Consider the following 24736-nt stretch of genomic DNA (forward strand, 5'->3'; position numbering starts at 1 on the left):
AGTAATTTTGTACGCAGACATACAATACAGAAAGTGGGCTTTTGCCAGCCCCCTTCAGGCATTGTCATTATTTAACTTGCCGTTAGTTGTACAGGCTTTCCTTAGAACTAGGGCATTGTGTGTAAGGTTACATGACATTGTCATTATTTTTGCATTGGCTTTTGTGATGGGACAGAGCTTTGAGTAGTCCCTGTGGTAACATCTCCCATGCTTTCCAGATCAGTGTGCGGTCTCTGTGTTCTTAGCATGCATGATGTCTTAAAATTGCAGCTGCTCGTGCTTTTGCCTTTGCATGTTGAATTGCCTCACAGGCATTGTCAAAGACAATAGTGCCGCCCAGTCACCTACAGAAAGAAAGTAAAATCGAAGATGGACCACCAAGCATATGCATGCACGCCATCCATTTTCTAATGGTTTTTCTTATGCTGTATTTAAAAAAAAATGGTTAACAAGCATACATATACTAGCAATGCACTTGCTTATTCTATATGAAAATTCTTTACTAAGTGCTGCTGAGCATGCATGGTGGCCACCATGTAATCATTTTTCATCATGCAGAAGAAACACAAATTCAAGATGGTTAGCTTGTTTGTGCTCGGTGGCCATCAAAGGACAAACACTGACAACCAAGAGGTTGGCAAATCAGAAAAACTAAAATGTGCATTATCTTGTTGCTGTGGGTGTTTTCTCCATACGATTTAAATATGAGCCAGATTTTCAAATTGACATTGTGACAGTTCTTTTATGCTTAGCAGCCTTGTTTTGGGATACTATTTGTTGTCAAATCTACATATGTCCTTTTCTTAACCCTTGCACCTTCTTAAAACCCTTAAAGCTTGGCTAAGCCTAAAATATGAGCTGCTTCCACTTTATTTCAGTTACTTACTCTTTGTAAATGGCCTGTTGTGCACATGTACAATGGAAGTAATGGGGCAATATTGAGGTTGAATGTTTTAAAGTGAGTGAATATTTCATTGCTTTAAGATGGGTGGTGAGGAGTTCATGAGATGGTAGATTTCATTGGTTATATATTAGATGCGCTTTTAGAATTTTTCAAGGTGCTATGCCGCCATGCAGATGTGAGACTAATAAAATGCTGTTGCGGTTATATTCTAACGCCTATTCACTATTCTTTTCTCTTTTAGGATGTGAGGCTGGTTTGAAGTATTTTATGTGCAGACTTCAACTTTTGCTAGAATGTTTCTTATGAATCCCCCTCCTGTGGTTGCTCTGCAGACAAAATGGGGGTCTTTTGGAGCAAAGAGCTTTAATTTTCCTGTGCAGTTTTCTGAATCTGAGGAGGATATTGCTGGAACCCCTATCAATGCAAAAGTGCAAATGATCATCACCAACCTACAGACTGACGAGTCTTCGCTTGACATGAACAATGAGTATGAGTGCATTATGCAAAAGAACAGGCATGGAGATAAATGTGTTGATGGATTTGCAGTAAATGCCAGAGTGGTTAAAGTCCAGTCCCAAGAATGCGTCAAGGTTGGCTTGCCAAGTCAGATTGGAAACACTGAGGAAGAGAACATAGAGTTTGGACCATTGGTGTTGGATTCTGACAGCGATGATTCTGTTGACCGTGATATTGAGGAAGCCATTCAAGAATACTTGAAAAATAAAGGTGAAAGTGGTCCTTCGCATTCTTCAGATGCAGAGTGCTCCAGAACTATTGACTGCGATAAATATTTCAAATCTAGGGTTTCACAGCTAAGCAAACCTCGAGATAGGATGGCTGGAAGAGATTCAGAAAGCTACAGTGAGGCCAGTTTAGATATCTGTGAAAAGCTCCATCCTGTTTCTTCTGACAGTGATGATTCTTTTGAAGACAGTATTAGAGCTGAAATTGAACAGTTCTTAATTGAGAAGAAACGAAGGGAAAACCTCAAGGTTGGGTCTACTTCTGGCAAGAAAACCGAATCACTTCCCAAGGTTAAACCTGAGAAATGCATTGGAGGGCCTGAAAAAAATTGCACTATTTTGAAACCACACGCTGAACAATTTGTCTTTGGGAAGCCCAAGGCGATCAAAAGCAGGCCACAGTCAAGGTGTCTAAATTCTACATCAATTGCAAGCTCCAAGAGTCTAAAGGACAATGCAACTGCTGTTAAAATGTCAAACATTAGGTGTTCTATGTTAGAACAGAGACGAGTAGTTGATGCTGCACCAGAACCAACTGTGAAACGCCCAATGGATGAGTCCTCTGGGTCAAGCAGCGATGACGGTATTGAGGAGGCCATAAAGCTTTTTCAAATGGAGAAACAGAAAAAGGAAGGTAAATTCACCGTGCAACACTGTAGTTCGTTAAAAAGTCAGTTTCACATAACCAACCGTGCTGATTCTATCACACCAATTTCCTTAAAAAGCCTTGTAGCAGAAGAACCTAAAAAAACAGGCACAAAAAGAAAGCGGACTAATACTAAGTCAACTGACCAAAAGTTGAACAGGGCCTGTAGCCCAAATCCTAAAGCACTTCAACACAACATACCATCTTCACCACCAGAGGATAACCTTGTGCAAAGGGAAATTTCTTTGATGGGCTCGCGCAGAGCAGAATCTGCAGCAGAACTGCTGTGTGCTGAGGCCATACTTGACATTTCAAAGACTATATTTCCAGCCCCAGTGGAAAACTATCCTAACACTTATGAAAGTACTGTTAATTCCCCTATTATCCTGCATCATTCAGAAACCGATAGCAGTGAAGTGGATAGTGATGACAGCATCGAACAAGAAATCCGGTCGTTCTTGGCTCAAAAAGCACAATCTGAATGCAGCTTAAAATCTGAGGATCCTAGACCTCTAACGAGACCACAGAGCAAACCTATCATCAGCTGTCAAACCTCTCCACCTGGGAAAAAGCTGTCCTTGTCTCACAAAAGGAAACTAAAGAGAGAGAAAAGAGAAACTGCACCTAGTGAAAAGGAAAATATTGACACAACAGTAGAGTGCGCTCAGGTGACTGGACAGGGGGAGTTATATCGCCTGAGCCACAGTGGAAATGATTTGAACAATGGTGCAAAAGCCTTGCAAGATAGCCTGTTTGGTAAGTGTGCACAACAAGCAGTAACCGCTGGATTCACAGCGGCTTCTTGTCATGTAGTTGCTTCAGGTGACATGACGCCGCCACGGGCTTCTTTTGATGGAGGAGGTCACGAGAGGGGTCGTTTCCGAACCAGACAACGCAATTGTTCGGGTGATAAAAGCAGCTCACTAGACAGTGATGAAGATCTTGATGCTGCAATCAAAGATCTACTCAGATCAAAGCGAAAATGTAAGAAAAGGACAAAGGACCAAAAGTTGCACTGTAAGAAAAAAGTTAGGTTTGGCGAAACTGAAATGCAGGATTTGGAGACATTTGATGCCTTGAAACAAAAAGAACTTTCATTGAAATGCCCTGGTGCATTGAAAAGCTGTCTTTTGAAACCCAAAGAGATGCAACAAAATGAGGTGAATGTTTCAGATGAAAACTTGAAGGAGAAAAAGGAAACTGCAACGAAGACTGACATCTCTTCAGCATCGGACATTTTACAGAAAGTTGTTGCACCAAATACTGTGTGTACCACTTCTACAAGTGAATCCCTGTTGCAAAAGTGCATTGTGGAAAGCGATGACAGCAGTTCGGTGGACAGTGATGATAGCATTGAACTAGAAATTAGGAAGTTTTTGGCTGAAAAGGCCAAAGAGTCTATCAGTCATGTACAACCTGGAGATCCTCTGTCTGTATCGAACTCACCCGAGAAAAGAAAGGAGGAGGTCCTGCCGCAGCACCAAATGAGCATTGAGAAACCAAAGGAGCAGAGTCAAGACTCCAGGGTAGCTTCACACCAATTGAATGATCGTGAAGGAAAACCGAGTGAATCATCCACAAGTGAAACATACACTCATGGTGTCAAAATACAAACTCCTCAGAAAAATACACCCATTCCCAATGAAGTAAATAGCCCGAGTGGGAAAGCAGGCGTAATTCTTCATAAAGACACTAATGCGCACCAGGAAAAGCTGGGCAACAACAATTTTAGACAAATTGTATTAAGTGCTGACATTTCAAAAAGTACATTTCCAGTCACCTTTTTAGGGAATTTTGTAGCTGGCGTACAGTACATTCCAGGGAAGGTGAGAACTGTAGTTGTAAATGGGCAGCATTTATACAGTGTTGTTCCATCCACAAGGGAGAGTCATGCACAAGCTCTTCTTAGAAAGGTAGCTTTTGGACTGGATGGGCAAACTGCTAAAACTACACAAAGTTCAGAGGTTCATAAGGGAAAAGAACCCATGAAGCAATTGATTACGATACCTGTAATTTCCACAGAGCCCAAGAAATTGGGTATTCTTAAGAGTGGAAATTTGAATGAGCAGACACTTGGTGTTTTGTCGCTTGATCAGGCCAGTTCAAGAAAAATGCATGAAGTAGATCCAATAGTCAGCAAGGAAAGCCACTCTAGCATGAAAGAGTCACCGCTGCATTTAAATGTGCTCAAAGAGCAGCAGTCTATAAAGGCAGTAGCAGGTGCAGGACAGAAGTCTGCCTCCTGTACAGAAAATGAGAACATTACAAATAAGACAAGTGAGATAACGGGAAGCAGCAGTCAAAAGGTCCTTAAAGAAAGTTACCCAGTAAACTTGAAGCCTCCAAGCCAGTTAGAATGCACTTATTTGAAGTATACTCACAGAGTGGACCAAAGAGAGGAAGCTGTAGATACAGGCTCATGTAGATTTAACACTTGTGTTGAGAACAAAGATTCAGGAGAAAAAGGAAAGGGCTCTAATTTGTAAGTACTTTTTGCATATCAGCCATTGTAGATATCATGAGTTGTAAACATTTTGATGCATTGTAAGGGTTAGGGTAAAGACTATTTCAGCGCACAATGAAAAAATGTAACTATAATGTACATATGTCATTCTCTTGGTAGGTATAACCTGCTTAGAAGGAAGTCATTTTTGTAGAATTTTGTAAAGATTATTTAAGTGCTTTAACTAACTTTTGATAATGGATCATTTTACAGGGCATACATACTGTAATCCGCTTTGTCTTGCCTAGCAATTGCACCAACGTGATGAACATGTTTTATGTGATCTAACGTTTGCATTCAGTTTGTGGTGTAATACTACAGCATAAAACGCAGATGCTATTCTTCAGCCTTGTGGTGTTACTAAACATGCTTCTTAGTAGTTTGACATCAGAAAGTGAACGAACTATAAATACATTAAATATTAATTCTTTCATATGCAGTTGGAGAGCCTACGTGTCTCTCTTGCTTCTTACCTACATTTTTTCAAATGTTATTCAATCCCCTCAACACCCTTTATCATAATCTTCAAACTAAATAATATGATCTTTGATTAATTTTCTGATTGACTTGTGGATATCGGCAAGATCTCACTAAATAATTTGCAGTGTAAATGTTGTCTTTGCGTCATGTCCATTGTCAAGAATATGACCACCCCTGTTTCGTAGAAATGGCTGACTCTGTGATATCAATTTGAATGAGTAAGTGGTGTACTATGTCATATACATTTAATGAAACATTGATTTGAATTTTGGATACTGATCAGGAAGAGAAGTAATGGGTGAGTGTTGTTTCACTTAGTGGGTTTTTTACACCATTGAATCTCTCTGGTCCCTAAAACGTTAATTCATTGGGTTAAATAACAAAGCACTTGAATGTCTACCACACCTCATCACAAGAATGAAAGACCTGTTAGTTTACCTTCCACACTTTTTTTTCTTGCACCACTGGAGGGTGATGATTCTTGGTCAAAGAGCCAAATATTTCTGAAATTGATATTCCTTTTCTAAGTCGGAGACCTCACAATTCTACTTTCAGCACCTTACTAAATATCTGACTTTTTAAACTGTTGCCTTCGTTTGTCAAATTACATGGTGCCATGGAACATGTGTTTATACCATATTATTTTTCAAACATACATTGACATTTCATTTTGCCAATTTCCGGGTAAGAAGGTTTCATAGGTTTCACGCCATCGACCTCTGGACTCTACTAGACACCATCTCTCCGGACGTCGCCTTCCTAACAGAAACATGGATGAACGCCTCCTCGGCCCCAGACATCACCATTGCCATCCCGGAAGGCTACAAGATCATCCGGAAAGACCGCACCAAACAAACAGGAGGAGGCATCGCTATCGTCCATAAGAACTCCATCCGCATCTCAACCAGCTCAGACGTCAACCTCGCTAGCGCCGAGCACCTTCACTTCCAGATCCACACCGACCCCAAGACCACACTCAGAGGCACCCTCCTCTACAGGCCACCAGGACCCCGTGCTCAATTCAGTGAAGACATCACTGACTTCATCACCCCACACGCCCTCCCCTCCGAGGATTACATTCTATTGGGAGACCTCAATTTTCACCTGGAAAAAAGCAACAACAGCAACACCACCACCCTTCTGGACAATCTCGCCAACCTCTGACTCAAACAACTTGTTAATACCTCCACTCACCACGCAGGTCACACTCTAGACCCTATCTTCACCTCCAGCAAACATATCTCCTTCAGTCACACCACAGCTCTCCATTGGACGGACCACAGCTGCGTTCACTTTACCTACAAAAAGACCACAACCCACAACCATCCTCAACCTACTCTGCGAAGAAACTGGAACAAAATCACCATCGACCAGATCTCCTCATCGCTTCTTCAAAACCCCCCTGCCCACTTTTCGAACCCCAACCAAGCAGCCATTAACTTCACTCAATGGCTAACCAACAGCGTCGACAGCCTAGCACCCCTGAAAAAACGTCAAATCAAACCAGTCAGCAAAAACGCCCCCTGGTTCAACGATGATCTTAAGAAATCCAAGAAACTCTGTCGCTCCCTTGAGAAGGCATGGAAAAAAGACCCAAACACCAGCACCAGGGACGCCTTCAAAAACGCCACCCGCATACACCACCAACTGATCCGGACCGCCAAGAAAGCCGCTTTCAAAGACCGACTTGACAACAACGCCCACAACAGCAAGGAATTATTCAACATCTTCAAAGACTTTACCAACCCCACTGCCAACTCCAACGACATCACTCCCTCTCAAGCCCTTTGCGACTCCCTAGCTTCGTTCTTCCACGACAAAATAGCAGACATCCACAACAGCTTTGACAACAAACCCGGAGACCATCCAACCCTACCTTCTGCCGTACCCTCACCCCCCTTGAACATCCTTAATGACTGGAACCCAATCTCCACCCAGGACACCATCCGCCTGATGAACTCCATCCACTCAGGATCCCCCACAGACCCATGCCCTCACCACATCTTCAACAAAGCTGACTCGGTCATCGCACCCCACCTCCGAGATGTCATCAACTGCTCCCTTAACTCCGCCACCTTCCCGGAAAGCTGGAAACACGCAGAACTCAGCGCCCTTCTGAAAAAACCCACAGCTGACCCCACCAAACTCAAAAACTACCGCCCCATCTCGCTCCTTCCATTCCCGGCCAAAGTTATCGAGAAAGCTATCAACAACCAGCTCGCCGCCTTCCTCGAAACCAACAAATCCCTAGACTCCTCACAGTCTGGCTTCCGAGCTAAACACAGCACTGAGACCGCACTCATCGCAGCAACAGACGACATTCAAACTCTACTGGACAATGGAGACACAGTCGCCCTCATCCTCCTCGACCTCTCCGCAGCCTTCGACACAGTCTGTCATAGCACCCTGTTACAACGCCTCAGAAACATAGGAATCCAAGGAAAAGCACTGAAATGGATCACCTCGTTCCTTGCCGGAAGAACACAGAGAGTCCGCCTCCCACCATTCAAGTCAGAGGCCACTGAAGTCATCTGCGGCGTGCCAAAAGGATCTTCACTCAGCCCCACCCACTTCAACGTATACATGAGCCCCCTCGCGGCCATCGCACGCCAACACAACCTCAACATCATCTCCTACGCTGATGACACTCAACTGATCCTCTCACTCACCAAAGACCCTAACACCGCCAAAACAAACTTACATAAAGGAATGAGAGAAGTAGCCGAGTGGATGAAGCACAGCCGTCTGAAACTGAATTCCGACAAAACAGAAGTCCTTATCCTAGGTACCTCACCCTCCGCCTGGGACGACTCATGGTGGCCAGAGTCCCTTGGAAAGGCACCCATCCCGACGGACCACGCACGGAACCTGGGCGTCATTCTGGACTCCTCACTCTCGATGACAGACAGGTCAACGCCGTTTCATCATCGTGCTTCAACATCCTTCGCATGCTCAAAAACATTTCGCTGGATCCCCACCGGAACTAGAAAAACGGTCACCCACGCACTGGTTACAAGCCGCTTGGACTACGGAAACACCCTATACGTCGGTACCACCGCAAAACTTCAGAAAAAACTCCAACGCATCCAGAACGCATCAGCCAGACTCATACTAGACATTCCGCGGAAAGACCACATTTCTGGTCACCTGAAAAACCTCCACTGGCTCCCCGTCAATAAGAGGATAACCCACGCACACAAAGCACTTTACGAACTTGGACCAGAATGCCTCAACACACGACTTTCCTTCTACACCCCCTCCCGCCAGCTACGCTCCTCCCACCAAGCCCTTGCTGCTGTACCTCGCATCAACAAAAACACCATGGGAGGAAGATCCTTCTCCTACCTGGCAGCCAAAACCTGGAACTCACTTCCCACTCACCTCCGCCTCACTCAGAACCACCTAGCATTCAGAAAGCAACTTAAAACCTGGATATTCGACAAGTAATTCCCCACCCTTCTCCAAGCGCATTGAGACCCTCTGGGTATGTAGCGCGCTATATAAATTGAATTTATTGAATTGAATATTCCTAATTGATCCTCATTGATGCATACACGTTTGGCATGTGTATGTTCTTTCCCTCTGAGGGGACATCTCAGCATATTGGAGTAGAATGTTGGCATGTGTATGGCTGAGGTAATCCACTTTGTTTGCTCGAAGTATTGTCCTTGGCATACTTGGTTCATCAAGGAGTCTGCAGTTGTAGTCCACACAGCAGTAAGCTTTAGCAGTATTAGACAATAATCCTTTTCTGTAGCACAATGCCCGGTCTACTTGGATACAGCACCGATATGATGAGACAGCGCTATGCTTTGTGGACCTACAGCTGTAATCTGCCTGTAGGCTGTCTGGGTAGATCTTGATTGAAAGCAAAATTCTTGGCGGGCTAGCCTGCTTATTTATTTGCTGTGGCGAATTCAAGATTTATACTGATCTGATGTGGAATTCCCTTGTGTAAACATTTTGAAGATCTGGCTGGTCCTTGACAAGGGGCTGGGAAGCCTGTAGGAGAGGTGTTCCGTGGTAGGATTTCATGAAAAGTGCCAGAATAAAGGGTTAATTAAGCAAGTTTCTAGAATCTGTATCTCTCGAGGGTTCACACCCTGCTGTCATTTACTTGTGTGTTTGTGTTCTCTCATTAGGTGTTTGAATAATATGTTGCTTTTTACGCGGGAATCACTCCTCCACAGCTCTCTAAAAGAACACCGCTGGGACCCCACGATCCTCTCTTGGAACCTGGTAGGCCCGTGCAGTAACTCCCTGTTGCTTGACAGAGACTTGCTGAGACTGCCCCGAGGTCCCCTGTTGGGTCCACTGGGACTCCTCGCCCGGGACCCGGTAGGCCCGTGCAGTGACTCCCTGCAGCTTGCCAAAGACTTGCCGAGACTGCCCCGAGGTCCCTTGTGGCCAATGACCGAACTGGGCCCGCTTGGACCCCTCGATCCTTGCTGGGGACCTGGTAGGCCCGTGCAGTGACTCCCTGCTGCTCACCACCCAGATTAGAGTGGTCTTCCTCGGAACGCTGAGTCTCTTTCGAGGTCCCGGACGATGAATCTGCTTGCTCAAGGTCGGTGCCAATAGCGGATCCTCCAGGGGCCCAACCTTTTCGCTGAAGAACACGTTTCCTATTTGGCTGCACTTATGACCTCCCCTAACCTCCGATCAATGCATAAATACCCTGGGACTTCCTCTGAAGAGACTCCTCCTTCACCAAAGGATCTCGACAGCTGTCGCCGTCTTTAGCTGCATTCGAAGGTCCAATGCTGCCCTTACTCTGGGCCGACCATGACGACGTGAGGTTTCTCTGGGCTGTCGCCGCAGAGGCCTCGCGGCTTGACTCCCTGAAAGCTAACATCCGCAGATGTTTATGGAGTCGACGTTTTTAAGCCTGCTCCTGTCTCCGAAGCTGAGAAACCCTGCTTGTTTTCGACCCGGATGGGGTCTCCGGCCTGCATTCGACGTGAAACATCCTGCCCCACCCCCGTTCCGGGCCTTCACTGGGCGTTTACCCTGCTCCGGCCTCACAGCTGGGCTCCTGGTATTTTAGCAGCCACTGATGCTTTGGAGTCGCGTTTGAAGATTAGAACCCTCTCCTGCGTCCTGGTGCTTAAAGGGCCCCTCTTTTTGCCCCAACACACACGAAAATTTGAGTTTCTGCATGTCTCCGGCCCAGATGAGCTCTCCGGCTTGCTAACGGCCTTCCTAAACTCCCAGGCTGGATTGGTTTCCCTCCTCAGCTGCTCCCCTACCCGCCCCGTTGTTATGGGCTCAACGATACGTCATTACTTGATAAAAAACGTGAGGCACTGAATGGTGCTGACCTGGCCTGGGGGAGAGTGCAAGTAATCCTATGCATTCCACACATGACCCTTGGATCTGAATCCCACAGGACACCACGCTCTAAGACACTCATTTGGGGGCCTGACCAGCTGACCCTCGACAGACGAGATTGCATACTGTGATATGCCCCAGGGTCACCGAGCTCCTTATCTTAGTTTTCGCCACAACGTGGGGTCTCACTCTGTTCCCTGGCCCTGATCTCTAAGACCAAGATATTAGGTAATCTCTTAGGAGCCGGACCATTCCAATCTTCGCCAGCCGATTCCAAACCTCGCCAGCCGATTCCAAACCTCGCCCGACAATCCTTGGCTTGCGGTTACTTTGATTCTTTTGTACCATTATAACCTAATCTTCCCGTGTAACTCTCTCCTACGTATCCCCTCATTGTTATTAAGCTTCTGCCCTATCCGATTTTTGTTTTATCTATCCTCCCTGCCATTCATTCTCCCCCTTACTATCCAACCCATCCTACATGCACTTTAACTACCTGTTCTGATCTCTTCCCCCATGAAATCCTGCCCCTTCTCTCTCATTTACTTCTCTGTGTACTTTCTTTTTTAGGTCTCGTCCTATTAATCACGCAAGCGATAATAGGACGAGAGTATTGAGGGCAAACCAAGCTCTGAAACCACCAGGCGGATTACGTCGAGTGCATGTGCTAGTGCACACACTTACCATTTGCTCCCTGAGGCGCCTGCCTCTGAGAGCTTCACTTCAAAGGGATCCGCTCCCCCGCCCCCTGCTTCACACTTTTCACGGCCGTGTCTCGCATTTCCCCACCCCCCCTCCCCACAGCAATGCCAAGAGCTTGTTTACTTATTTTACCCCATCCTTTCTCTCACTTCCTTTCCTCACTTCCATTCCACACACTCTCCACCTCTGTTCCTTTGTCTCCTCCGCAATGCCATTTTAACCCATTATTTTTATGTTCTTTTCTTTTTTCTTTCCTTTTACCTTTTCCTTCGTCTCACTTCGATTCCACACACTCTAATGCCTCACTCCTTTGCTGTCTCTGCTCTGCCTTTTTATTTCACTATGTTTCTCTAAAAAAAATCATAAATAATGGATGAACACAGCTTCCACGCCTTTAATTGATTTGGCTTTAAAATTAATTTGATCTAGTGTGAATTATTGAAGCTCTTAAGCCTCCAGTACCATAAGATGACCCATAAACCAAACACGTTCTATTTATTTGAGCTAAATCGCTCAGTATACCAGGGAATCTAAAATGCCACCCGCAGCCATCGCCACTGTCTCCCCAAAACACACAATCACACGTATGCATGCATAGAGCTGAGGCTGTGAGTCGCAGATAGCGGCGGCAGCAGCTAATGCTATTAGAGAATAGCCAAGCACATCCCAATACTTACACCACCTCCGGGGATTTAGGCGCATGCTAAACTAGCTTAGTGGGTTCGGCGCCTGCTGAGAAGCTCTTGGTGTGCTTGAAAATCAAAGTCAATGAAATGATTTGGTTATCTAATGTTCTGCTTCCACTCCACGCAGTGCCGGCCGTGTGTGTGTGTAGGAAGTGTGCAGAAGGCCGGGTGCCGCAAATGTTTTCAGCTGCCTGGTGTGTTCCACGCAGAACATTTCCACCGACACAGCGCGTGAAGGTGCGGCGAATAAACACGTAACAAAACTGCATCTGTTTCTAAGGATGCGCTGTTTAAGTAAATTTTTGGCACACTGCCATGACTTTATGCATAATCGCATCATACGTCATTGAGCAAAAAAAGTCGCCATATGTGATCACTTGTAAATGAGGGCCGGGTGTTTAACGTCACTTTGCGAGCCGTGAATTTATGGCGTTTGCATTTGACGTCAATGTATATAATTTGGATTTTTTTTAAATTAATTCATGAAATGCAGACAGCACAAGACGGAACCAGTAGGCAGGGGTTTTCTCTCTGTTTCTAACTTGTTATGTCACGGATCAAGTCGGAGAGGGTACAAGTACTATATATGAACTTTAGACACCGCGCAGGCGCACAGATCTGTGTTAAACCAGCGCAGCTCTTCGTATTGTGGGCCCATGCTAGGGTTTTTTTAGGTCTCTTCCTATTAATCCCGCACCTGCCCTCTGCATAATCACATCCATCACTCGGCGCCACCCCAGCATCACTCGGCGCCACCCCAGCATCACTCGGCGCCACCCCAGCATCACTCCATTATCCCCCGGCGCCAGCCCTGCACCACTCGGCGCCAGCCCAGCACCACTCGGCGCCAGCCCAGCACCACTCGGCGCCAGCCCAGCATCACTCGGCGCCACCCCAACATCACTCCATTATCCCCCGGCGCCACCCCAGCATCACTCGTCGCCACCCCAGCATCACTCGGCGCCACCCCAGCATCACTCGGCGCCACCCCAGCATCACTCGGCGCCACCCCAGCATCACTCGGCGCCACCCCAGCATCACTCGGCGCCACCCCAGCATCACTCGGCGCCACCCCAGCATCACTCCATTATCCCCCGGCGCCAGCCCAGCACCACTTGGCGCCAGCCCAGCACCACTTGGCGCCAGCCCAGCACCACTTGGCGCCAGCCCAGCACCACTTGGCGCCAGCCCAGCACCACTCGGCGCCAGCCCAGCATCACTCGGCGCCAGCCCAGCATCACTCGGCGCCACCCCAGCATCACTCCATTATCCCCCGGCGCCACCCCAGCACCACTCGGCGCCACCCCAGCACCACTCGGCGCCACCCCAGCATCACTCGGCGCCACCCCAGCATCACTCGGCGCCACCCCAGCATCACTCGGCGCCACCCAGCGCAACCCCTAGTTATAGGTGTCACATTTGCGAAAGTTATAACTATTGGCTTTGTAAATGACAAAGCTATTAATTTAGCTATTTTCAAAACCCAACACATAAATAAAAAATTGTCATTTACAAGACCAATAGCTCAAACTTTCCTAATGCGAGACCTATTGCATTGCAAATGCTTGTTTCCTTGTAATTCCTCCTTGTTATTTAATTAGATCCGCATGTACCTCAAATTGAATGTATTGATTTTATGACCTATATAACTGTTGCTTCTTTTCTTTACGCTCACTGTCATTCAACTCCCCTTCACTTTCTAATTTGATGCATAAGCGCCTGTAATGGTCCTGTGCCCTACTCAATCCTATGGCTTTCTTCTTTTTGTTTCTCACCAATTTCACTCCTCCCCTCTTAGCCATTTGCTATTTCATCGGACCATGTATGCGTCATACACTGCCTGCTTCGTTCTTATGCTTTCTACAGGTGTTGTTTGCCTTGCCTTCATTACCACACACCTCCCTATTCATTCCATTACTCCTCTTTCCTTTTCCCACTCTAAGCAGTGTATCCCCCATACTTCGCACACAGAGGGACACTATTACCTATTCGAACTCTGAATCAGATCTCATCTTAACCCCCCACATACCTCCTCTTAACCCATACCTCTACCCACTGCTCCCCTATCCCATTGACACCCAGTCCCATCTTGGACACTAACTTCTGCCTTCTCCGCTCTCAATTTGTAGCCTTCCAATCCTAATATCCCCCGCCCGCCTCTTCTACCTTGCCCAAAATTTCTAATCCGCACTCGCCTGCCACTCCTCGCCATTCTAACCCCCCCCCCCCGATTTGCTGCTTTGAAAACTAAAACTACCCCACCCTCTTACCCCTTCCCACTCCCTCTTCGCTCTTACCCAAACCTCCTTTTTCAACCTCCCCCTTTTTTTCTCTCTTGCTCCATCAATCTCCCTCAGCCAAACTTCCCTCTCCGGTCACACCTCAAACCCGTCCCCACATGCTGCCCTGTTCCTGCCCTAACCGACAAACACCCTTCCCTCACCAAACACTGACCCAACTCTTGGACCATTCCCTACTCTCCCAATCTTTCAAAAAATGCCCAAAAGAATTTTAAACCTAAATTACTAATCTGACATCACAAAACCCTAATTGAAGACCACTACCACAACCTCACGTTCCCCATTAAAATGATATGTTCAACACCAAACACCCCTCCAAAAGGTAGAGCACTTTTTTGCCAACAATTATTGAGGGTAGAATCCACTATCCTCGAGGCTGAGCACTCCTTTTTACAAAGAAAACAAGTTTCTACTCAAGTTTTTCTTTTTCAAGTTCATCAATTTTATTTGCATGATTCAGATCGTAGTCGTTGAAACGTTGTATGTTTATAAGCAAAAATTCATAGTGAACATAATTCCATTCTTATGTCGTCATAAACTGATTCTCAAGGAAGTTTCCATTCACCCAATGCATTTCGGGTCCACAACAACATGACCCTTCGTCAGGGGTCTGAAAATTAAGCGCGAATAGGACCAAATTAGTCACTCTTACTGTATACTACAACATTAAGCATAACACTTTGTCACAACGTGATATCGAGAACTCATCAAATGATAACTCCATGAAAATTAAATCATGAATCACGAAACATTTAAAGTTGACTAGCGGCTACACTTAACTCTTAACGACTAAAACTCAAGAGTTGCATTTTAAAAACTCTAAATCAAACACTTTATCACTTACGAGTAACGGGACGCAGCAGCGTCTTCACGGTTGGGATTCAAATTCCGCGTGTGTGAACGGAAGTTCTGGTCACGAGATTTAAATCACCTGATCGGGCCCGCGGCCAATGACGGCCCAGTGACTCCGATCATGTGAGAAACTTTTTTCGTTTTCCGAGCCATGAGTTGAATTTGAATCTCAAAACTTTAAATATATCACATTGTGTTGTGCTGAACAATAACTGAAACGCTTGCTTTGATCAACAGACAATTCAATCATCAAGATACTGGGAAAATGTACGGGGATCAGAAAATGTCAAAAGTCAACGCTAAAGTTCCAAATCATAAAAAACATGCATGTTCAATCCGGTCATTTAGCCCGAAGGGCTGGGTTGAATTCAGTTTTTTTATCCAATAAAATTCTGCCCTTAGTCTCTGTTTCACAGGATCCATGTCTGGGCGTTGCTGGATACTCTTGATAACCATGAATTTTAATTGAGAAATTTGGTGACCCATTTCTTTCCATTTTCTTTCTCAACCGTAGTTGATGCTTTTTCCAAAATATCAACAGGATAACCTCTCAATGAAAATGAAGAGAAGTGATCTATTGGCTACCAAGATCAAACAACAACAACGGAAAACTATTTGTGTGTTAAAATATGCTTCCGATTCTCGTAAAATTCAAAACATTCTAAATAAACATTGGCATTTGATCCAAACTGAACCGGATCTTAATACCTTGTCCGACAAAATTACGTTTGCCTTTCAAAGGTCTAAAAGCTTGAAAGAATTATTGAACACTTCGACCAAACCCAAAACCGATTGGAAAGGCATGTCCAAATGTTTCAACTGCATTCATTGCAATAATGTTATTACGGGAAGAACAATCAGTCATCCAACAAAAGGTTTTCCAATCAATTTGCATCACTCCAGTACATGTAATACCGCCAACTGCATTTACCTAATCAAATGCCCATGCGGAAAAATCTACATTGGCCAAACAGAGCGGAAGATCAAGGTCCGCATCACGGAGCATAAAAGCAATATCAGACTGAGCAACGTGAAATCAGCGTTGGCAAGCCATTGGAAAGAAATGGGTCACCAAATTTCTCAATTAAAATTCATGGTTATCAAGAGTATCCAGCAACGCCTAGACATGGATCCTGTGAAACAGAGACTAAGGGCAGAATTTTATTGGATAAAAAAACTGAATTCAACCCAGCCCTTCGGGCTAAATGACCGGATTGAACATACATGTTTTTTATGATTTGGAACTTTAGCGTTGACTTTTGACATTTTCTGATCCCCGTACATTTTCCCAGTATCTTGATGATTGAATTGTCTGTTGATCAAAGCAAGCGTTTCAGTTATTGTTCAGCACAACACAATGTGATATATTTAAAGTTTTGAGATTCAAATTCAACTCATGGCTCGGAAAACGAAAAAGGTTTCTCACATGATTGGAGTCACTGGGCCGTCATTGGCCCCGGGCCCGATCAGGTGATTTAAATCTCGTGACCAGAACTTCCGTTCACACACGTGGAATTTGAATCCCAACCGTGAAGACGCTGCTGCGTCCCGTTACTCGTAAGTGATAAAGTGTTTGATTTAGAGTTTTTAAAATGCAACTCTTGAGTTTTAGTCGTTAAGAGTTAAATGTAGCCGCTAGTCAACTTTAAATGTTTCGTGATTCATGATTTAATTTTCATGGAGTTATCATTTGATGAGTTCTCGATATCACGTTGTGACAAAGTGTTATGCTTAACGTTGTAGTATACCGTAAGAGTGACTAATTTGGTCCTGTTTGCGCTTAATTTTCAGACCCCTGACGAAGGGTCATGTTGTTGTGGACCCGAAATGCATTGGGTGAATGGAAACTTCCTTGAGAATCAGTTTATGACGACATAAGAATGGAATTATGTTCGCTATGAATTTTTGCTTATAAACATACAACGTTTCAACGACTACGATCTGAATCATGCAAATAAAATTGATGAACTTGGAAAAGAAAAACTTGGAGTAGAAACTTGTTTTCTTTGTAAAAAGGAGTGCTCAGCCTCGAGGATAGTGGATTCTACCCTCAATAATTGTTGTCATTTGAAAGGCACGTTCAGACTACGTGCGACGACTTGAGCACCGCCTTAAGAGTCAATGAACTGTGTCGAAACATATCAAAAAACGAGTGCACCGGGATAATATTCCTTTTTGAATTCAAACAGAGCACCTTTTTGCGCCACCTCCCAGTATCTAACGCAATCAAAATCCCCCTACGGTTTAAAACTTTCCACTATTCCAATCTCACTTTTCCCTGGTGAAATAGACCTTTCCATTTACAAAACTGGGATCATCCTGGATTCAAGCCTCGGAACACCATCTTTCCATTTTCATACTCCATTTCAGCACTCTCTCTCCTACCAGCTGTCCCTACCTACTCCTCCCCCTCCCCCACACCTACACAATCCCAAAACCCATCCTGGTTCCCCACAGCCGCCCGACTCCAAATCCTCTCCCTAATGACACTTCTCTTCCAACTACCTCTATTCTGTTACCCTCTCTTGAACTCTCTCCCAATTCCATTCTTCCTTCCCTCGCCTCCCACCCCTGCCCCCTCCTAGCTCTCCCCTGCCTCCCAGAGGCAAACTCCACACCCACATGACACACTTACCCTTAATGACATCCCTTTCCTTGACTTTTACTCTCACCCTCTCTTGAACCCACCCCTTCAACTCCTCTAATGCACTCATGCTCCACCAAACTCCCATGTGCCCTAATGACCGTCCCCCTCCAACACCCCATCACCTCTAACCCCCCTCCACCCCCTATTAACTGTCCCATAATGACCATAGCCCCTCCTGCCCTCCCTCCCCAAACTACACTTCCACCCATAACATTGTTACCACGTCTTCTCACACCCCTCACACTCTCCCCTCACCACTCTCCCTTTCCCCCTCACTCACCACCAGGCCATCCCGCACCATGTCCATCCCTTCCAACCAGCACCGGCTCACACCTCTCCCACTCCCACAACCCCCAGCACTATCCAGGTCTGCCCCTCCTGGCGACTCGCCTTCTACAGACTATAATCCATCTCACCCTAACTACTTTGTACATAACTCCTCCTCCATTTCAGCCTTAACCACTTCCCTCATCACCCGCCTTAACCAGACACTTCGCAACTTTGACTACAATTGCTCCATCCTGGTTGCTGAACTTACCCGACTCAGAGAAGATTTCAATCGGCTTAAATCCTACAAACCCAGAACCCGTCCCTCTAGGCCTGCTGCTCCATGTGCTAGCCTTCGAAAATCCATAACCCAAGCTTTGGTTAACAACGCCTCTGCACTCCTGTTCTCACAGACTCCTTCGAACCTCTAGTATCTACTCCGCCTGACCTCTCAGACCTCTGCAACTCCTACCTTCACAAACCCCCACTTAAAGATCTTTCCTCCCCTCACTCCAACATTCCTATTACCATGGGGACTAGCAGAATCCACTGTTCTCCTAGTTCCCCCAGACCCCCCCCCTCCCCAACTCACTGCCATTCAACGATGCCCGCCTCTTAACACCAACCCTAAACCCCTTACCTTATAAATATGAATGATTTATACCTGAATGCTCGTGAACTGCCGCACGGCTGTCTTGCATGTGACCGAAATTTCAGAACCCATCCTTAACGAAGATACTGACATCGCCTTCCTCATGAAAACCTGGCTCAAAGATCACTCTACACCCACCCTTGACCTTCTTGCACCCCATGGTTATTCTAGTCTCAGAAAAGGCAGACCTGGAAAAATAGGGGTTGGACTAGCAATCCTTTTTAAAAAAGAACTACAACTCTCCATAATCAGTAACGCGGACTACACAACCTTTGAATACTTAGGAGCCGAACTTGAAATGAAAAGCTCCCCCCCCCCCCCCCCCACCCCCCCCCAAAAAAATACGACTTCATAACATCTACAAGCCTCCTGGTAAACTCCTTCCCTTTGCCAAAGAACTATTGGACCTTCCAACTAAATTGTTACTTTCCAACTCCAAAAATCTGTTCCTAGGAGATCTTAACCTTCACTGGAATGAACCTGATGATCCTACTATCAACCTTCTCAATAATCTTTTTGAGTCAACTGACGGGAAGCTGAGGAGATAATCGGGCTGCTGCAGAGGTTCCAAGATGGCGGTACTGGTGCTGCAGTAACTAATGTAGAAGTGTAGCAGGGTGGCCTGAGGATCACTGGGCGGAGCTGAGGAGGGCTCAGATCTCTGCCGCTGGAGCTGGAACGAGTGGTGTGCAGTAATAACAGCGAGTGGTGTTTGGGGGCCCGGAGTTCTCCGCCACCACTGTGACGCTGGGAAGATTGATCCGGCTGCGGGACAGGATTGCAGGGACCGTTGTGACCAGGAGTTGGCACCAAAGAGGTCACTGAGAGGTACTGAATGTGGGGCTGAGGGGCCGCCTGCTTTTCTGGAGTGTTGGTGGGGTACTGGACCCGGGGCTGCTTGGGCCGCAGTATTGAGGAGCTGTAGAAGTGGAAGTGGCGGCCGGCGCACAATAAAGGCAGACGTGGATGTCCGCAACCCTCTCCTCGGTAACTAGCAGCTTGTATGACCCTGGCTGGGGGTACCACGGATCACGAGACCCTCAACGGCCGCGTTGGGTAGCGATGGCCCAAGCCTAAAGCAGAGAGGAGACTCCGGGGAGACTGCAGTATGTGAAAGTGCTGGAGGAGGCTACACCAGGGCTGAGGGAGCTCACGCAGTGCTGGAGAGGCAGCCAGTCTTGCAGAGCTGATGCCTACATCTTACCCCACGGTTTGCCCTGCGAGGATGCCACAGCAGTGGGTGAACAGGAACCGGGCAGTGGTACAACGAGGAGACCCACCGTATTATATTCTTGAGGCAGGGAAACTGTTGGCAAGGCAGAACTAGCAGGGCGGCACGGCTGCATGAGGCTGGGGCACTGAAGTTGAGGGAGTTCTGGACAGACTGGACTGCAAACCCACTGACGTTCACTCATATACAGGGCCAGCGATAGTGGGGAGCACTTGAAGAGTTGGCGCATCATATCAGCAGCAACCAGGTGCGTGTAGGGATCTGTGCATGGGCAGCGGCTGATCACATGAAAAATAGCAGAGGCAGTGTGGACTGCTTGGCGGCCTGAGCGTACTGCTGGGGCCGACTTGACTGGCAGGCGACCCCTCAACTTCACCTAACCCCCCTGGACATTGAACAGTCAATCTTTTTCGGCCCCCGATGTTTCTCATTCCTCGTGTCCCTTTTACCCTTACTCTCCTTACCCTCCCATGCGCCATTAATCTTGTCTTATATGCTAGTTAAATGTGTCGAACTACCAATGAAGCCTGTACCTGATCTAATCTAGAGACCTAGCCATCTGACTGATGCCCGATGGAGCTACCCTGTGAGCTAAAGGGGAGACCCTGTGGATTCCCTCCTCGACCATCACCTACCCAGTCGACATTGAGCAGATTTTCCCTTCGTCTCTTCATACCGTTTGCTCCCTCTTCCTTCTCCTTCTCGATATCCCTTTGCCCCTATCCGCTCTATATCTCTCCCCTTCTCGCTCTTCAATTTGTTGCATATTTGTATCTATACCCCCTTACCCTTCTTAGATCCATTTACTTCATCTTCTATCCTCCTGAAATGTTCTTCTAGTATTTGATGTAATCGTGTATCTGATGTAATTTTGTTATTTATGTTGAACCTTCTGTTTAGCACTCCTCCCCCCTGTCCGCTGTACAGGCCCCTTTCCGCCCAATCTGTCCCCTATAGGCCTCCATGATTGTGCCCCTTCCCAAAGCACTCCCTCTCCCCTTGTTGGGGAGGGTTCCAGCAGTAGTGCCTCAGAGTCCCCTCTGAGAGAGTCCACTGTGTTAGGGATCTCACACATAATGGAAATAGGCCTTAATTGGCCTCCTTGAATGTGCCCCTTGCCAAAGCACTCCCTCTCCCGTTGTTGGGGAAGGATCCTAGCATTCCAGTCCTGGAATCTCAGATACCCCTCTGAGAGAGTCCACAGTGTTATGGGATTCTTCACTTAGCGGGGGTTTGGGATAGTTCCCCTTTATCTCTGTATGGCACCCCTTGCCAAAAGCACTCCCTCTCCCCTTTTTGGGGGAAGGATCCAGTCTGTAGGCCTTGGAGTCGCAGAGGCCCCTCTGAGGGAGTCCACTGTGTAAAGGGAACCTCTCGCAACAGAGATGGGAAAATTATACCACTTCCCCTGGGATCACAACTTACTGGACTTTGGACGCAGCTTTGACTCGTCTACCGGTTTGTGTCCTCATCACCGTCCCCCTCCTCTTTCCATGCTGTGTCTTTCACCCTCCCCTCCTCTTTCCCTCTTTCACTCTGTCTACCTCCCCTGCTCCTACCCCCTCCCCTGAATCTCTCCCCTTGCCTGCTTTTTCCCTTACGTATAGGTCATTATTGTCTATCTCGCCCTTACATGTAACTATGTTGCCATAGTCTTAACAACTGTCTAACCTTTATAACAATGTAACCTGCAACTATGTTCTGATACTCCTGTAAAGCGCTCTGATACCGCCGGGTCTAGCCAGCGCTATATAAAACCTTTTAAATAAATACATTCTTGACGCCATCATCTCTAACTCTGCTTTGGCATCCCTATTCAAGATCATTCCTATCGACTGGTCTGACCACCATCTCATACTGTTCACAAGCTCCCCTCAGGCCCCACCCGCCCCAGAGAAAAAACGCGATTACGACCAGCAATCTTAGGCAAATCCCTCTTGGCTCACTGGAACATAAACTCCAAACCCAACTTCGTTTCACCCCCTATGCAAATGAACTCACTGAGCACTTTAACAAAACTGTCTCAGATGTTTTAGATCAACTTGCCCCTCTGACACTTCCCCCCCACAAATATGCATAACATTTTAATTTTTTTTTACCTTTTCATTGACACGTTTGTTCATAATGAATAATAGTTGCATACATGTTTTTCATTTAACTCTGCAGTGTTTCTATTTTTTTTCTTCTTTTTTTTTTTTTTACATGCTTTTATTGAAAGTTGCAAAGGCACCCCTCAGTGCAAGAACAATCAGCGCAACTAAAATAATAATAAACAATCCCCAACGGGTACCTTCAAGTGATCAGTTTATGACAGACATGTACATGACTTTTTCAGTGATGCTCTTACCACATAGATGTGTAATTCGGGAGTTTAAGATCTCAGAAGAACGCCCCACTTGACAGTGATTCACTCAGACTCTATTTCGCCCTGAGCTATGAGATACTCTCTCAGAGGAACCCAGATATCTTTGGGTCTAGAGGTTATCAGTAGTTCCTCCGCATACAACTCAAGCTGTTCGTGACAATATACCATGTCCTTGCGACAATATACCATGTCCTTTATCCACAGATCTGTTTTCGGACTCAGTCTACTGTCCCACGTAAATAAAACCCGCTTGTTTGCCAGCAACAAAGCCACTATAACAAATCTGCCCACCATAGCTTTTATCTGGGGAGATATCCTAGTAAACATTCCAGTGGCGTACATAGTATTTCCTGTCCCGTCATGGTATGCTGAAGAGTAGTTACCTTCTCCCAGTATTGTAACACAGCCTTTCACCACCAAGCAAGATGTATGAAGTCAGCTCCACATTGACCACTTCTTTTACAGTTGTTCGAATCTCGAAGTCCTATCTTATGTAATTTATCAGGAATGAAATATACTTAATGCAAAAACTTGAAATGGATTATTCTCAAATTACTATTCAATGTTAAACGACCAGTCAACACGCAAATCTGCTCCCACTCTTTGTCGGTGACCGGGGAGGCCATCAAATTGTTCCATCTTTCCAGACTCCTTTCCAGGCAAGAAGCTGTTTCCCCCGGACTGCTTTATAAAGTTTAGTTATCAACTTCTTCCTAGTCTGTGTGACTATCACTATTTGTAATGCCTGTGGCGTTTCTGGCTCTTCAGGAAAGGAAGTATAATGGTCCTGCACAGCGCATCTCAATCTGTAACCAGTATATTGGAAAAGTATCTTGGAATTTTCTATGTAGGATTAGTCACCTCTAGTGAGGTATTTCCCTCCCGGATAGAAGTCACCAATATTTGCGATTCCTGCCTTCTTCACTGCAGTTATAGGCCCACGTTTCTGAGCAACTGACCGCGCTGCATTCCCAGCAAGGGGTAACGCCGGGGCGTATATAGGGAGTTTGTGTGTCCACCTGTCGATCTCCTGCAAGGCTGCTATAGTGCAATGTAAGGTATTAATCTCGGTCTTGGGCGTGTGTCTATTGGAATGTGTGATGACACTACTTAAATGCACCGGATAAACATCACCCTCTTCCACTGCCACATGTGGAATAAAGTCGTGAGGTTTAAACTAAAAGTATGCATATTGGGCCTGCGGGCAGAAGTAATAAACATAGATCTGGAGCATTAAACTATCCCCCCCCCCCCCCCACCACTCTCATTGCCCCTCCGAAACTTAAAACGCTGAAAGATGTCCCCTCTAAATGATGGTTTACCGTAGACCTTAACAAAGAAAGACTCTCAGTTAGACTGGCTGAAAAGACATGGAGACAACACCCTTCCCCCTCCCATCCCGCTCTCCTTAGAACCGCAAGATCCTCCTACAAAAAGCACATCTTGTCTGAAAAAGTGTCTTCCTTTTGTCTGCAACTCTCCTGTGCCAAAAACAGACCCAGAGAACTGTTCAACAAGCAAACCTCCCCTGCACCCCTCAACCCTGTGGCCTCTACTAATAAATGTGAAGAAATTGCTAACTTTTTCACCGAAAAATTGCCAAAATTGATCGTGCTTTCATTAGAACTCAACTCTTGCTCACCCCTCAATATCCCCTGGATACTACACCATTACTACCACTGACTCCCTCCCTCACCTCTCCTTCCATCACTTACCCTACCTCACTATTTTACTGCTTAAAAGCAATGCCTCCTGGCTGAATTTCCACTCCGTTTCTAAACTGGAAGTCTTCAACATCCTATCCAAACTTAAACCATCCTCTCACACTAAAGACCCTCTCCCATCTTCATTTGTCAATGATCTTAAGCACGTCATTGTCCCCTATTGGACCAACATCATTGATGCCTTCCTCTCAACAGTAAGTGTTCCAAATCTCCCTTCAACTCTGACAAATCACTCCCATCCCGAAAAACCCCAAGGCTGACCCCGATGACCCGAACAACCTCCCCCTCCTCTCCAAAGCCCTTGAAAAATGCGTCTTACTTCTGTGGTAAATATTTTACCGTATACGAGTTTACCATAGAATTTTGGACAAGTAAAGAAATAGCTCAATCAAATGAGAGGCAGAGTCCATGGTGTCTGAGTCTTAAGGGCTTTAATCATAAATGATGACTCGAGTCATGGAAATCTATTCCATCAATACAAGGGTTCGGGTATGCAAATGATGGCAGAAAAGATGTCAACGATTTATTAACAGTACATGACATATATAGTAAAATGACACAATGGCATTGAATACAGTAGGCGTGACAAGTGAAATGTATATGATAAGAACACATGTGCGTAACAAAAAGGCGTGAACAAGGGTGTGCACAGAGGCGTGTACTAGAAACGTCACAAAAAAGTGTCACAAGTGGGTGGATGCTT

General features: G+C 46.0%; 1 protein-coding gene across 4 annotated transcripts in view; it reads left to right on the forward strand.

Moving 5' to 3' along the window:
- The window catches only part of PPP1R26 (protein phosphatase 1 regulatory subunit 26), a 234032-nt gene that overhangs the window by 15137 nt on the left and 194159 nt on the right, over nucleotides 1-24736 (forward strand). For 2 of the 4 annotated variants that reach the window (XM_086921041.1, XM_086921042.1), the window contains one exon: nucleotides 1146-4775. In XM_086921041.1, the coding sequence (XP_086777167.1) occupies nucleotides 1198-4775 (3578 nt within the window). In that variant the 5' untranslated portion in view covers nucleotides 1146-1197. Of the gene's footprint in view, nucleotides 1-1145; nucleotides 5236-24736 lie in introns of those variants that run through there. The other 2 variants (XM_086921043.1, XM_086921044.1) reach the window with 1 other exon arrangement.

Source organism: Lissotriton vulgaris, chromosome 5 (assembly GCF_964263255.1).
Source record: "Lissotriton vulgaris chromosome 5, aLisVul1.2, whole genome shotgun sequence".
In the NCBI taxonomy this organism is placed as follows: Eukaryota; Metazoa; Chordata; class Amphibia; order Caudata; family Salamandridae; genus Lissotriton; species Lissotriton vulgaris.